Source organism: Salvelinus fontinalis, chromosome 18 (genome assembly GCF_029448725.1).
Source record: "Salvelinus fontinalis isolate EN_2023a chromosome 18, ASM2944872v1, whole genome shotgun sequence".
NCBI lineage: Eukaryota > Metazoa > Chordata > Actinopteri > Salmoniformes > Salmonidae > Salvelinus > Salvelinus fontinalis.
In genome coordinates this window covers 50206324-50222821 of record NC_074682.1, presented here as the reverse complement: position 1 = coordinate 50222821, position 16498 = coordinate 50206324, and the positions used below count along the sequence as shown (strand labels likewise).

At 44.1% G+C, this 16498-nt stretch overlaps 1 protein-coding gene across 5 annotated transcripts in view; it reads left to right on the top strand.

Moving 5' to 3' along the window:
* Nucleotides 1–16498, top strand: part of LOC129815701 (cadherin-22-like) — a 265152-nt gene that overhangs the window by 101270 nt on the left and 147384 nt on the right. For all 5 annotated transcript variants that reach the window (XM_055869744.1, XM_055869742.1, XM_055869741.1 and 2 more), the window contains one exon: nt 13987–15304. In XM_055869744.1, the coding sequence (XP_055725719.1) occupies nt 15083–15304 (222 nt within the window). In that variant the 5' untranslated portion in view covers nt 13987–15082. The remainder of the gene's footprint in view (nt 1–13986; nt 15305–16498) is intronic.

Here is a 16498-nt window from a genome sequence, read left to right as displayed (position 1 = left end):
CATGATTCCATATATGTTATTTCATAGTTTTTATGTCTTCGCTATTAATCTACAATGTAGAAAATAGTAAAAATAAAGAAAAACCCTTGAATGAGGACTGGCCACCCCTCATAGCCTGGTTCCTCTCTAGGTTTCTTCCTAGGTTTTGGCCTTTCTAGGGAGTTTTTCCTAGCCATCGTGCTTCTACACCTGCATTGCTTGCTGTTTGGGGTTTTATGCTGGGTTTCTGTACAGCACTTTGAGATATCAGCTGATGTAAGAAGGGCTATATAAATACATTTGATTTGAATGAGTAGTGGTGTCAACTTTTGACTGGTACTGTGTATACAGTACTGTTTAAATGTTTTGGGTCACTTAGAAATGTCCTTGGTTTTGAAAGAAAAGCACATTTTTTGTTCATTAAAATAACATCTAATTCATCAGAAATACAGTGTAGACATTGTTAATGTTGTAACTGGAAAATTGTAGCCCACAAAACAACAGTCTCAACGTCAACAGTGAAGAGGCAACTCCGGGATGCTGGCCTTCTAGGCAGAGTACCTCTGTCCAGTGTCTGTTCTTTTGCCCATCTTAATCTGTTCTTTTTGTTGGCCAGTATGAGATATGGCTTTTTCTTTGCAACTCTGCCTAGAAGGCCAGCATCCCGGAGTCACCTCTTCACTGTTGACGTTGAGACTGGTGTTTTGTGGGTACTATTTAATGAAGCTGCCAGTTGAGGTCTAGTGAGGTGTCTGTTTCTCAAACTAGACACTCTAATGTACTTGTCCTCTTGCTCAGTTGTGCACCAGGGCTTCCCACTCGTCTTTCTATTCTGGTTAGAGCCAGTTTGCGCTGTTCTGTGAAGGGAGTAGTACACATCGTTGTATGAGATCTTCAGTTTCTTGGCAATTTCTCCCATGGAATAGCCTTCATTTTTCAGAACAAGAATAGACTAACGAGTTTCAGAAGAAAGTCTTTGTTTCTGACCATTTTGAGCCTGTAATCAAACCCACAAATGCTGATGCTCCAGATACTCAACTAGTCTAAAGAAGGCCAGATTTATTGCTTCTTTAATCAGGACAAAAGTTTTCAGCTGTGCTAACATAATTGCAAAATAGCTTTCTAATGATCAATTAGCCTTTTTAAAAAGATACACTTGGATTAGCTAACACAACGTGTCATTGGAACACAGGAGTGATGGTTGCTGATAATGGGCCTCTGTACGCCTATGTAGATATTCCATAAAAAAATCTGCCGTTTCCAGCTCCAATAGTCATTTACAACATTAACAATGTTTACACTGCATTTCTGATCAATTTGATGTTATTTTAATGAACAAAAATATTGCTTTTCTTTCAAAAACAAGGACATTTCTAAGTGACCCCAAACCGTTGAACTGTAGTGTATATTGTAGAATAATAGTGAATAACACATATGGAATCATGTAGTAACCAAAAAGGGTTAAACAAATCAAAATATGTTATATTTGAGATTATTCAAAGTAGCCACCCTTTGTCTTGATGACAGCTTTGCACACTCTTGGCATTCTCTCAACCACTATCATGAGGTACAGTAGTCACCTGGAATTCATTTAAATTAACAGGTGTGCCTTGTTAAAAGTTCATTTGTAGGATACGTTCATTAGAGTTACCAGCCTCAGAAATCGGTAATTAACTGCACCTCAGATTGCAGCCCAAATAAATGTTTCACAAAGTTCAAGTAACAGACACATCTCAACATCAACTGTTCAGAAGAAACTGAGTGAGTCAGGCCTTCATGGTCAAATTGCTTCAAAGAAACCACTACTAAAGGACACCAATAATGAGAAGAGACTTGCTTGGGCCAAGAAACACGAGCAATGGACCTTAGACCGGTGGAAATCTGTGCTTTGGTCTGATGAGTCCCAATTTGAGATTTTTGGTTCCCACCGCCTTGTCTTTGTGAGATGCAGTGTAGGTGAACGGATGATCTCCGCATGTGTGGTTTCCACCGTGAAGCATGGAGGAGGAGATGTGATGGTGATGTGATGGCTTTGCTGGTGACACTGTCTGTGATTTAGAATTCAAGGCACACTTAACCAGCATGTCTACCACAGCATTCTGCAGCAATATGCAATCCCATCTGGATTAAGCTTAGTGGGACTATCATAGTAAAAATAAAGAAAATCCCTTGAATGAGTAGGTGTGTCCAAACTGTGTGTGTATACATAAACTCAGCAAAAAAAAGAAACGTCCTCACTGTCAACTGCGTTTATTTTCAGCAAACTTAACATGTGTAAATATTTGTATGAACATAAGATTCAAGAACTGAGGCATAAACTGAACAGGTTCCACAGACATTTGACTAACATAAATTGAATAATGTGTCCCTGAACAAAGGGGGGGTCAAAATCAAAAGTAACAGTCAGTATCTGGTCTGGCCACCAGCTGCATAAAGTACTGCAATGCATCTCCTCCTTATGGACTGCAACAGATTTGCCAGTTCTTGCTGTGAAATGTTACCCCACCAAGGCACCTGCAAGTTCCCGGACATTTCTGGGTGGAATGGTCATAGACCTCACCCTCACCCATCCAACAGGTCCCAGGACATGCTCAATGGGATTGAGATCCGGGCTCTTCGCTGACCATCGCAGAACACTGACATTCCTGTCTTGCAGGAAGTCACGCACAGAACGAGCAGTATGGCTGGTGGAATTGTCATGCTGGAGGGTCATGTCAGGATGAGCCTGCAGGAAAGATACCATGAGGGAGTTGTTGTCTTCCCTGTAACGCACAGTGTTGAGATTGCCTGCAATGCCAACAAGCACAGTCCGATGATGCTGTGACACACCGCCCCCGACCATAACGGACCCTCCACCTCCAAATCGATCCCGCTCCAGAGTACAGGCCTCGGTGTAACACTCATTCTTTCAACGATAAACGCGAATCCGACCATCACCCCTGGTGAGACAAAACCGCGACTCGTCAGTGAAGAGCACTTTTTGCCAGTCCTGTCTGGTCCAGTGACGGTGGGTTTGTGTTCATAGGCGACGTTGTTGCCGGTGATGTCTGGTGAGAACCTGCCTTACAACAGACCTACAAGCCCTCAGTGCAGCCTCTCTCAGCCTATTGCAGACAGTCTGAGCACTGAGGGAGGGATTGTGCGTTCCTGGTGTAACTCTGTAGTTGTTGCCATCCTGTCCCTGTCCAGTAGGTGTGATGTTTGGATGCACCGATCCTGTGCAGGTGTTGTTACATGTGGTCTGCCACTGCGAGGACGATCAGCTGTTCGTCCTGTCTCCCTGTAGCGCTGTCTTAGGCATTTCACAGTACGGACATTGAAATGTATTGCCCTGGCCACATTGCAGTCCTCATGCCTCCTTGCAGCATGCCTAAGGCACGTTCACGCAGATGAGCAGCGACCCTGGGCATCTTTCTTTTGGTGTTTTTCAGAGTCAGTAGAAAAGCCTCTTTAGTGTCCTAAGTTTTCATAAGTGTGATCTAAATTGCCTACTGTCTGTAAGCTGTTAGTGTCTTAATGACCGTTCCACAGGTGCATGTTCAATAATTGTTTATGGTTCATTGAACAAGCATGGGAAACAGTGCTTAAACCCTTTACAATGAAGATCTGTGAAGTTATTTGGATTTTTACAAATTATCTTTGAAAGACAGGGTCCTGAAAAAGGGACGTTTCTTTTTTTGCTGAGTGTGTGCATGTATATGTGTATATAAATATATATACACACACACACAACTTAGTGATTATAATTGGAATAATAGAATACACAAGGTGCAATTTCGAAATTTGATTTTGCATCAGCAGTTTTTCTCTTATGTCAGTCACTGACATTCACTCAATTAACCATGTCAGCTAACAATTTTTAGATTCTTATTTAATCTTGTAATGGTCCTGACCTGTTTTATGTTGTTTTTGTATGTGTTTATGGTCAGGGCGTGTGTTTTGGGTGGGCAGTCTATGTTTTGTATTTCTAGGTTGGGTTTTGTGTTCGGCCTGGTATGATTCTCAATTAGAGACAGGTGTGTATCGTTTGTCTCTAATTGAGAGTCATACTAAGGCAGCCAGGGTTTCACTGGGGTTTTGTGGGTGTTTGTTCCTGTGTCCTCACAGGACGGTTGAAGGTTAGTCACATTTGTTGTTTTGTAGTTTTGTAGTGTCTTGTTTGCTGTTGTCATTAAAAGATGGCTTATTTCCCTCAATCCGCATCTTGGTCCTATCCATGCTCCTCCTCGTCTAAGGGGGAGAACAACAATGACTGCCTTTACAAATCTAGCCAGCTATCTAAACATGTAGTAATCATGGCTGAATACTGAACAAGCCCTGACCGACAGGAGGCACCCATTTGTTTGTGTTAGTCATTCTCAGTCAGATGTCAAATTAACATAACATCAGTCATAAAAACATTTGTAGAATTTCAGGGAATGTGTTTTAAAACAGCAAACATTTTTCTCCGCCCCATGCCAAATTCTCGCACAGGGCCCCCAAAAGACTAGAGCTGGCCCTGCCAATAGGACACTGGGTCTTTTGGATGCAGAATGTCTTTCACAAGGTGAAGGTTCTAACAATAATAGTCGCTGGAGCATTGCAGTCTGGATGCAGTCAATGTCTGGATATCGTAACATCAATGGGATTTTAGTAATTCATGAGATCAAATGTTTCAGTGTGGTGTCTGGAGATGTTTTGAATGCATAATTAGATATTTTCTCAAATTCTGTATTTTGAGAGGAATGTTTTTACAACGAGTGCATCCAAATGATCTTGTGTGTTAAATTAGTACATTTTTGTGTGTAGCTGAAGAGACTTGAAAACACATTTACACAATATGATGATCCAGAAGATGCTTTTAGCAAATACTCTCTTTGATCTAGGTAGATATGGATATTCTAGTCTATTCTGTCATTACCTATCCACAATGCATAGGTGTTGGTGTCCTAGGCAAGCCTTTTTAAAATAAACACATTTAAAGGTAAGCTGTTTTTCCATGAAATTACATTACTTGTTTACTTTCATGGAAATGCTTTAAAACTGTTATGAAAAGTAGTAAATTATTCCACCACAGTTCTAATGCTCCTTGTGTGAGCACAATTGTTATGTTTTCAGTCTACTGAACTCACAACCCACTCTTTCTCTGTCAATCTTGAATTAGACTACCCATTAAAACTCCAGATAAAGTGAGACCACAAACATTTCACGCCAAAGCAGTGGTTTTTCTCCTCAACACCATGGCCACGGAACCCAAGCAACTGTGACAAATTAGGACTGGAGATGACAAAATAGGCTTTTTTAATAAGCATGGCAAAGGGGATTTGACTCTGGCGGCAGGGCTCACTTGAATAAGCAGACTGTGGGTCCTGCTTTGATGATCGCTTTCATCCATCTGATACGAGATGGGGGGGGTGGAAAGCGAGGGAGGAGGGTATGGGGGACGTCTAGGGACAGTGTTGAGCAGATACTTAATCGGTGGACGAATCAAAATGAGTAATATAAAAAACACAGGAGGAAGGAGAGGGGGGGTTAAAGGAGGGTTATGTGATAACTATTAGCTATTAGCTTCCGAACATAATCCCTCACCCCCTCCCCCTTAGATTGTAATCAATTCAGTCTATTTCTTGTCTCCCTGAAATGACACGTTGTTAATTAAAGGAGCGATGTGGTGAAATTGCAGTGACACTAGGGATGTCAGACGTGTGCTTAAAGACACGGTAACCAACCGGTCAATCAACTGGTTGATCTCCAAAGCATTTTTAGTCGATCTCAAACACTTCTGTAAAAAAAAAACATTGAGTTCCTGTTTAAAAAAAAAAGTTGTCTCGCAATGCATTTCCATTTTGAACCATTTCATGTGTCTGAAGGTAAAAACTCTGCTTTCCCGGCGGGCCCAGAGTGCAAATCAATTGCACTATAGGCCTACCACTGGCCAATTGGATGGCTCAGATGACTGTGTCTGCAGTAACGTAGCTGGCAGAAAATAAAACTACAGCAAAGTTGATACTGTGAGTTTTCAAAACTTTTAAAACTAGAGAGTCTGTCAATGAATACAGCGAAGAGCTGCTGTTTTTATGAGTGAGTTTCAAGTTCTTACTCAGCACTTTGTAATCAACACTTTCATAAGCAATAAAATGTGCATTCTTCCTATTTCCGCTCAGCGCTACAACCAGCAGTGCAGCTGTAATGAATGAGTAGGAAGGTCTATCCATATGCTTGAGTTGTTCTTAGCAGCTTGGGTCTTTTTTAATATGGAGGAATATTTAACTTTCTCTGTTCATTGGCGTTACAACATGAATTTGTACATGAGGTAGAAATGATGTGGTTCAACTTGAGTTTTGCCATCATCTGGAAGAAGGTGTCCCTTTTTGGCCAGTGGAGGAAAGGGAGAGCAGAGGTATGTTGAGTGGCGGACCCTCAGTCTGCTGCTCTCTCCCTCCGCTGAGACTGACCATCAGATACACGCACCATCAAACAGAGACGTAGATAGAGGAAGGGAGCCGTAGGGAGAGGTTGGGAGAGGAAGGGAGAGAAAGGGAGCCGTAGGGATTGAAAGGGAGCCGTAGGGATTGAAAGGGAGCCGTAGGGATTGAAAGGGAGCCGTAGGGATTGAAAGGGAGCCGTAGGGATTGAAAGGGAGACGTAGGGAGAGAAAGGGAGCCGTAGGGAGAGGTTGGGAGCCGTAGGGAGAGGTTGGGAGCCGTAGGGAGAGGTTGGGTGCCGTAGGGAGAGGTTGGGTGCCGTAGGGAGAGGTTGGGTGCCGTAGGGAGAGGTTGGGTGCCGTAGGGAGAGGTTGGGTGCCGTAGGGAGAGGTTGGGTGCCGTAGGGAGAGGTTGGGTGCCGTAGGGAGAGGTTGGGTGCCGTAGGGAGAGGTTGGGAGCCGTAGGGAGAGGTTGGGAGCCGTAGGGAGAGGTTGGGAGCCGTAGGGAGACGTAGGGAGAGGTTGGGAGACGTAGGGGGAGAATGGATGAGTTAGGGAGTGAATGGGAGCCGTAGGGAGAGAAAGGGAGACGTAGGGAGTGAAAGGGAGAGAAAGGGAGCCGTAGGGAGAGAAAGGGAGACGTAGGGAGAGAAAGGGAGCCGTAGGGAGAGAAAGGGAGAGAAAGGGAGCCGTAGGGAGAGAAAGGGAGCCGTAGGGAGAGAAAGGGAGCCGTAGGGAGAGAAAGGGAGAGAAAGGGAGCCGTAGGGAGAGAAAGGGAGCCGTAGGGGTGGAAGGGAGCCGTGGGGAGGGAAAGGGAGCCGTGGGGAGGGAAAGGGAGCCGTGGGGAGGGAAAGGGAGCCGTGGGGAGGGAAAGGGAGCCGTGGGGAGGGAAAGGGAGCCGTGGGGAGGGAAAGGGAGCCGTGGGGAGGGAAAGGGAGCCGTGGGGAGGGAAAGGGAGACGTGGGGAGGGAAAGGGAGACGTGGGGAGTGAAATGGAGATAAATTGAGATAAAAGGAGTCAAAGGGAGACGTAGGGAGAGAAATGTAACTGAGGTAAAGTAGCTAAGTGGGAGAGACTAAGAAAGTGAGAGTTAGAAAGGGATAGACTGTTAAAAGTTAGCAGGATAAGAAGTAAGGATGAGTTTTTACTATTAAAGTGTTCTATTAAACCACCATAGTAGGCTTCAGCTGCAGAGGCGGAGAGAGGAAGAGTATGGAATGATATTAGAAGAAAACCAGAGGGAGAGGTAGAGAGGAGGAGACTGAGGGAGAGGTGGAGACTGTGGGAGAAGAGGAAGAGGAAGTGGGAGGAGAGAGTGGGAGAAGAGGTTGAGATGGGGACGTGGAGACTGAGATGGGGACGTGGAGACAGTAGGAGAAGAGGAGGATGAGATGGGGAAGTGAAGATAGTAGGAGAAGAGGATGATGAGATGTGGAGTTGGAGACAGTTGGAGAAGAGGAGGATGAGATGGGGAGGTGGAGACAGTAGGAGAAGAGGATGAGATGGGGAGGTGGAGACAGTAGGAGAAGAGGAGGATGAGATGGGGAGGTGAAGAGGAGGAGATGGGAGGTGGAGACAGTAGAAGAAGAGGAGATAGTAGGAGAAGAGGACGGAATGGGGAGGTGAATACAGTAGTAGGTGAAGAGGATGATATGGGGAGGTGGAGAGAGTAGAAGAAGAGGATAATTGTGAGAAAGATGACAAAGTGAGAGAAGAGAAGGATGAGAAGAGAAGGATGAGAGGGACTGAGAGAAAGCGAGAGCTGATAGGCGTAATGGAGGGGTGGGGGGGAGTGACTGAGAGGGCCTGTCGCCCGGTCACTGGCCCCACGCCCATCACTTTGCAGTGATCAGTCTCCCAGTCCGTCGTCTGCCGCTTGCCAGCTGTCAGGGGGCCTGCTCTGGGCACGACCACTGATGTGAAACAGCAGCCATGTTTAAGAATCAATCCACTGCCCTAAAATTTCACGAATGACTGCAGAGCTTGCTAATAGCTTTTGGGGTGAAAGAGATGCCTTGCGACTGTACTGTATCGGCTAGCTGGCTTGCCCCTGCTTGGAATGTCTTTAATTGACTCAGCGCTAATTAGCCCGGCTACTAGCAACGAGCTTCCACGACCTCTCTTGTGTGGCCAAGTTGCGATAGAGAACGAGACTTCTCTCTATCGTGCGCTTTCCCTCTCTCTCCAACTCATTAGGGTTTTATACTTTTTTTGGACCTCATTAAGAGTAAATGCATACGCACTTAATGAAATTCCCAGAGTGAGCTAGAAAAACAAGGATTTGGCAGTCTGGTTGCTGTTTTGAAATGCCAAGCGGCTTGGTTTGGAGTCAAGCAAATGTTTCGGTTAGAGAGCAACTTCAGAGCTGTATGTTCACCCAGAAAAGTTTTTGATACAAATGGTTTCTAATTAATCATATACGCACTGCCAAGCACACAGTTAAAATATCTAGAGTTAAAGGGGCAGGGTAAGCGTAGATAGGCAAAAAATGATTTAATCTGGGGTTTTCTCCCCAAGCCGTTTGCCTTTGAGGCGGAAAGGAATAAACAACGACTTTAACTTTGAAGTCAGCTCTTTAGCTAAAACATACGAGTCTAATTGGAGACATGAAAAATTATATTTTGGATCAATTAAAGTCGAGCAAAAAGACTTGCAAGGATATTTTGGCCGACTTTTGTTCAATGTGAACGATGTAAATGATTAATTTTACCATATTAAATTGGATTTAATCTTCTCCTTTCATTGCATTTATTTTTTTCTTATTCTATTTATTTCTAATTTAGTTTTTTCCCTCCTAGATGTCAAGGTTTTTCCATTGGATCAAAAAGTCATGTTGAATTGTGACTTGAGTCATCTTTGCCGCTTCTTCCTCTAAATGTCACACGTCATAACCTTTTAACATCACAATAATTCATAGATGCAAGACTGAGGGACACACGGTAGTGCTGCTAGTACTCAGTATTATACAAGACTGAGGGACACACGGTAGTGTCTCTAGTACTCAGTATTATACAAGACTGAAGGACACACGGTAGTGTCTCTAGTACTCAGTATTATACAAGACTGAGGGACAAACGGTAGTGTCTCTAGTACTCAGTATTATACAAGACTGAGGGACAAACGGTAGTGCTGCTAGTACTCAGTATTATACAAGACTGAGGGACAAACGGTAGTGCTGCTAGTACTCAGTATTATACAAGACTGAGGGACAAACGGTAGTGTCTCTAGTACTCAGTATTATACAAGACTGAGGGACAAACGGTAGTGTCTCTAGTACTCAGTATTATACAAGACTGAGGGACAAACGGTAGTGTCTCTAGTACTCAGTATTATACAAGACTGAGGGACAAACGGTAGTGCTGCTAGTACTCAGTATTATACAAGACTGAGGGACAAACGGTAGTGCTGCTAGTACTCAGTATTATACAAGACTGAGGGACAAACGGTAGTGTCTCTAGTACTCAGTATTATACAAGACTGAGGGACAAACGGTAGTGCTGCTAGTACTCAGTATTATACAAGACTGAGGGACACACGGTAGTGTCTCTAGTACTCAGTATTATACAAGACTGAGGGACACACGGTAGTGCTGCTAGTACTCAGTATTATACAAGACTGAGGGACACACGGTAGTGTCTCTAGTACTCAGTATTATACAAGACTGAGGGACAAACGGTAGTGTCTCTAGTACTCAGTATTATACAAGACTGAGGGACAAACGGTAGTGTCTCTAGTACTCAGTATTATACAAGACTGAGGGACAAACGGTAGTGTCTCTAGTACTCAGTATTATACAAGACTGAGGGACACACGGTAGTGTCTCTAGTACTCAGTATTATACAAGACTGAGGGACAAACGGTAGTGCTGCTAGTACTCAGTATTATACAAGACTGAGGGACAAACGGTAGTGCTGCTAGTACTCAGTATTATACAAGACTGAGGGACAAACGGTAGTGTCTCTAGTACTCAGTATTATACAAGACTGAGGGACACACGGTAGTGCTGCTAGTACTCAGTATTATACAAGACTGAGGGACACACGGTAGTGCTGCTAGTACTCAGTATTATACAAGACTGAGGGACACACGGTAGTGTCTCTAGTACTCAGTATTATACAAGACTGAAGGACACACGGTAGTGTCTCTAGTACTCAGTATTATACAAGACTGAGGGACACACGGTAGTGTCTCTAGTACTCAGTATTATACAAGACTGAGGGACAAACGGTAGTGCTGCTAGTACTCAGTATTATACAAGACTGAGGGACAAACGGTAGTGCTGCTAGTACTCAGTATTATACAAGACTGAGGGACAAACGGTAGTGCTGCTAGTACTCAGTATTATACAAGACTGAGGGACAAACGGTAGTGCTGCTGGTACTCAGTATTATACAAGACTGAGGGACAAACGGTAGTGTCTCTAGTACTCAGTATTATACAAGACTGAGGGACAAACGGTAGTGTCTCTAGTACTCAGTATTATACAAGACTGAGGGACAAACGGTAGTGCTGCTAGTACTCAGTATTATACAAGACTGAGGGACAAACGGTAGTGTCTCTAGTACTCAGTATTATACAAGACTGAGGGACAAACGGTAGTGTCTCTAGTACTCAGTATTATACAAGACTGAGGGACAAACGGTAGTGTCTCTAGTACTCAGTATTATACAAGACTGAGGGACAAACGGTAGTGCTGCTAGTACTCAGTATTATACAAGACTGAGGGACACACGGTAGTGCTGCTAGTACTCAGTATTATACAAGACTGAGGGACAAACGGTAGTGTCTCTAGTACTCAGTATTATACAAGACTGAGGGACACACGGTAGTGTCTCTAGTACTCAGTATTATACAAGACTGAGGGACAAACGGTAGTGTCTCTAGTACTCAGTATTATACAAGACTGAGGGACAAACGGTAGTGCTGCTGGTACTCAGTATTATACAAGACTGAGGGACACACGGTAGTGCTGCTAGTACTCAGTATTATACAAGACTGAGGGACACACGGTAGTGCTGCTAGTACTCAGTATTATACAAGACTGAGGGACACACGGTAGTGTCTCTAGTACTCAGTATTATACAAGACTGAGGGACAAACGGTAGTGTCTCTAGTACTCAGTATTATACAAGACTGAGGGACACACGGTAGTGTCTCTAGTACTCAGTATTATACAAGACTGAGGGACAAACGGTAGTGTCTCTAGTACTCAGTATTATACAAGACTGAGGGACACACGGTAGTGTCTCTAGTACTCAGTATTATACAAGACTGAGGGACAAACGGTAGTGCTGCTAGTACTCAGTATTATACAAGACTGAGGGACACACGGTAGTGTCTCTAGTACTCAGTATTATACAAGACTGAGGGACACACGGTAGTGCTGCTAGTACTCAGTATTATACAAGACTGAGGGACAAACGGTAGTGCTGCTAGTACTCAGTATTATACAAGACTGAGGGACAAACGGTAGTGCTGCTGGTACTCAGTATTATACAAGACTGAGGGACACACGGTAGTGCTGCTAGTACTCAGTATTATACAAGACTGAGGGACACACGGTAGTGCTGCTAGTACTCAGTATTATACAAGACTGAAAACAAAGCTATCAGATCACAGCTTTTCACAACCAAATACATGACACAATCAAATGGAAAGCATCTAACAACTCAATTGTGCAGTCTGCCATGATGCCATGCATTTTATTCATGGTTGGGCTGTATATATCAGAGTGGTATCTGATTATGTAAATATACCGTATGTTCACACTTCGCAGATGTTGTACTTTGTATACAATATCTACAGGTATATATGATTGTGTTCTCCTTACACAACTTGGTCATTGTTATTCAAGGCCATGTTGGAATTTACATTTTAGAGTTCAATATGTGTTCAGGGAGAGTGTCTCATACCTACATTGCTGCACAAATGCGATGCAAAACCCTATCTCAAAACCCTGCCTCAAAACCCTGCCTCAAAACCCTGCCTCAAAACCCTGCCTCAAAACTCTGCCTCAAAACTCTGCCTCAAAGCCCTGCCTCAAAGCCCTGCCTCAAAACCCTGCCTCAAAACCCTGCCTCAAAGCCCTGCCTCAAAGCCCTGCCTCAAAGCCCTGCCTCAAAACCCTGCCTCAAAACCCTGCAACAATGCCCTGCCTCAATGCCCTGCCTCAATGCCCTGCCTCAAAGCCCTGCCACAAAGCCTGCCACAAAGCCCTGCCACAAAACCCTGCCTCAAAACTCTGCCTCAAAACCGAGAGGCCTTTAAAACTATGCTTTCCTACTTCCTATTCTTTGGCTTCATTCACAGAGCTCAATTGCAAATACCATGCACAGTGTTCGTTTGACCTCAGTCTGAATTTGAATAATTTTACAGAAACAAAAAAAAAAATAGCTTGTAGGCATCGAAATATTGGAGAGCTTCACCCAGCTAGCACAAAGGCACAGTAGGTTAAACAACTGCTGTCCTGAAGCAGCTCGAAACAGCTTTCCTCGACATCTTCCTCCCACTGGTGCTGCAATCTCTTCGCCTTGAGGTGGTGACACCACAGACACACTAAAATTTATTTTTTGCCCGTTCTAAAGGTTTCACAAAGCCCATTAATCGCAACCTTTTCCTGCGATGCAGGCTCGCCGCAACGCACCGCCTCTTATCTACTCCCGCCTCACAGCAACACACCGCCTCTTATCTACTCCCGCCTCGCAGCAACGCACTGCCTCCTATCTACTCCCGCCTCACAGCAATGCACCGTCTCACAGCAACGCACCGCCTCTTATCTACTCCCGCCTCACCGCAACGCACCGCCTCTTATCTACTCCCGCAACGCACCACCTCGTATCTACTCCCGCCTCACCGCAACGCACCGCCTCTTATCTACTCCCGCAACGCACCACCTCGCCGCAATGCACCGCCTCTTATCTACTTTCTTCGTAACGCCTCGCCGCAAAGCACCGCATCTTATCTACTCCCGCCTCGCCGCATCACCTCACAGCAACGTACCGCCTCTTATCTACTCCCGCCTCTCTCAGCAGTGTTTGTTTGAGGCATTAGGGGGCTGTTGCCGTGATGGATTGAATTAATACTTTTATCCAATTAGTGTTCCCTCATGCAATTAATCAGCTGGCCGGGGTTAGGGCCGCTTGGTTGGCCGGACTAAAGCAGACAGATGCTAGTGGCCTGGCTCATGAAGAAGAACCATCCCTCTCTTTCTCTCTTCCCTCTATTCTGCAGCATCCTCCCCTCCACACACCTGGCGCTCTCTGCCCTCGTACAGTACTGCGCCATCGCTCTTAGAGCACATTGTTCGGGTTTCTTGTCGAACACAACAGCAGACCAGCTGAAAACAGTTCGCTCCAGATAATCCGAAGAAAAACAAACACATTTTCATTATTGTGGCTCGAGTTGTGAAGAGCTAATAAAAAGATAAATGAGTTCAGGCTTGAACACGTTTTGTTTCCAGTGCGTGTTTGGAAAATGTATACAATTTCATATACTGTGTGATGAAAGACCCTGCAGTGTTAAAGCCCAACCAGTGATGGATGCCATCTCTGTTCTACAGGAAAATGTGATGGTAACCTATGCTATTCTTTCTGGTCTTTTGCAGGTTTTGCCACTACTCTCAGCACTTTATGGGGGTCCTCTCACTGCCTGAATCATCCAGAAGAATTATGGAACAAAATAAGATCTGAGCCAATGGAGTCTCCTGAAGGATACTGTTCTCTAATACTGGAATGAAGTGACAAGAGACGGCAGCTGGACCATACACACAACCCTAGGATCCTGGACCTGGAGAGAACCTTTTGATCTGAGGACCCGAGTATCAGAATGATCCACTTTTCTTTGAAATCCATTGCTAATGAGTTAGAAAATACAGAACAAAGATATTGTGAAAGATAACTAAGCATTTTAGTGAAAATCAGTTCCAATAGTTTGGAGATAGCCTTGGGTATCTCACTATGGGTTTCTGTAAGATTTGAACCTTGTCATACCAGGTAAAACCCACATTGTCCTTGACAATTATACAAATGCCGTTTCAATGGTTATCGGTCCCATGATCTTTTTGAAGGACCCTATCCATTAAATGATTTCCCAAATTAATGTATTGGAATCAAGTAAATGACCACGTATGGATGGAAAGTGTCAATTTTAATTCTCAGGGAGTTAAAAAAAATCATTATCAGGCCCACTCCCTTCACCACAATACTTGTGGTAAAGATTGAAAGAATGAAGCTGCCTTAGAACATATGGGAAAGTTTGTCTTTGAAATCTTGAATGCAGTTTTCACTTGTACAGTAACAAAACACATCTCTGTTACCCGAATGAATTTGATACCAGTGTAGACGGGTGAGATAAGTCAGGGAAAAACCCGATGGAGAAGATTACATGGGAAAGATAAGGCCGGTTCAAAATGATTTGCCAAGTTTCTTCTGCACAGAGAACAAACCTTCTGTAGCCTGTCTAAATTCACTGAGTCATGATGTGCCATGGCATGCCCTGTGTCCTGAGGTGGAACTATTTAAGACAATAGAACTATTTAAGACAATAGAATACTTAAGAATCTTGTGGATTAATTCAAGTGTCCTAGAACAGAGATTTTGGTTGGCCTCTGGGTTTAATTTCTTCAACATTGCCGGTTTGAGGACTCTTTTCACCTCTTTGGAAATCCCCGTCACATGTAGAGCCAAGCAGGATTTTCCAAAATGGCTCCCTCTTGGAGACTGGGAGCATGTAGCCTGTTGACGGCCCTTTGGCTTTTGCATTGCTGTAGTTGTGGATGGTCGGAGAGGACTAGTGGCATGGCCAAGGGAGAAACTAAGGAGCAGGAGCTCATGTCCCATGAACGAGTGAAGAGGGGATGGGTGTGGAACCAGTTCTTTGTGGTGGAGGAGTACACAGGCACAGAACCTCTCTACGTTGGAAAGGTAAGAATTTGAAAGTTTTTTTGTGTGTTTAGGGGAAGAACACTAACATTACATTTTAAGTTTTTTGCTGTAGACATGATTCATGTCTTACGTGTGAGTTGATTGTGATTTGATTTGTATGACAAGTTAGGATTGGAAAGGATAAGACGTGCTATCCTATCAAATCAGATGGAATTTTGAGGCTAACTGCAAAAGAAATAGGGATGGTTCTTGTATACATTTTACTGCACACCCATGTCTGCTTGAATTCAGTCATTTGCAATTGATCTTCATATTTTGAACTCCAATCTGAATGGTTTTCCTTATGAAGGCGGTGTTGGAATCCCTCTGTCTGCCTCTGTATTATTTCTCTTAGGGGACAGCAGTCTATCTCTTCAGCCAGGATCCATTATGGGACTTAGTCAGACTTAGAGAGAGAATGAGAGGAGGAGAGAGGGTGAGAGAGAGGGGGGGGGGGGTGGCGGCGGAGTGAAGATGGAGAAACAGATGGACAGACAGATGGATAGACAGACAGACAGACAGACAGACAAACCGACCAAGCAAAGATGAGCTCAAAAGAACGAGCTAGAAGGAGAGAGAGAAATGGAGAAAAAAGAGGAGGAGAGAAGGGGAAAAAAGAGGAGGAGAGAAAGGGGGAAAAGAGGGGGAGAGAGAGAAAGGGAAAAAATAGGGGGAGAGGGAGAGCGACAAAGGATTCATGCATTTTTAAAGTGATTCATTGCGGGACAGTGTGTTGGGGCAAGCAAGGTGCTAATATATAAATGTGGTCGAGGCATAGCAGGGGGGAAAGAAAGAGAAATTATTTTATTAATAAAATTACCCAGAATTATTGCTCTCCATGAAGCACAAGCCAGGACTATTAATAGTCACTGGGTGGTGGTGTTGCCGGACTCAGGATATCAAATACTTTAATTAGAGCAATCTAGTATTAAATATGGCCAGCGTGCCTTTTATCAGCACTGGCCATTTACAACACATTTTTTCTGACTTCTTCTTCATCCAACTCAGCAAAGATGCCAAGGCTGTCCTACTCCGGCCATTCATTTGCTAATGAAATATGTTTTTCCCTAAATGGTCACTCACATCGCAATTTCCTGGCAGCTTCGTACGATACATTTGGGTAATGAAATTCCTTAGTCTTCTATGATTTGAGAACCCTCCTGCTTCCTATTTCCACACTGGTTTTCTGGAGGT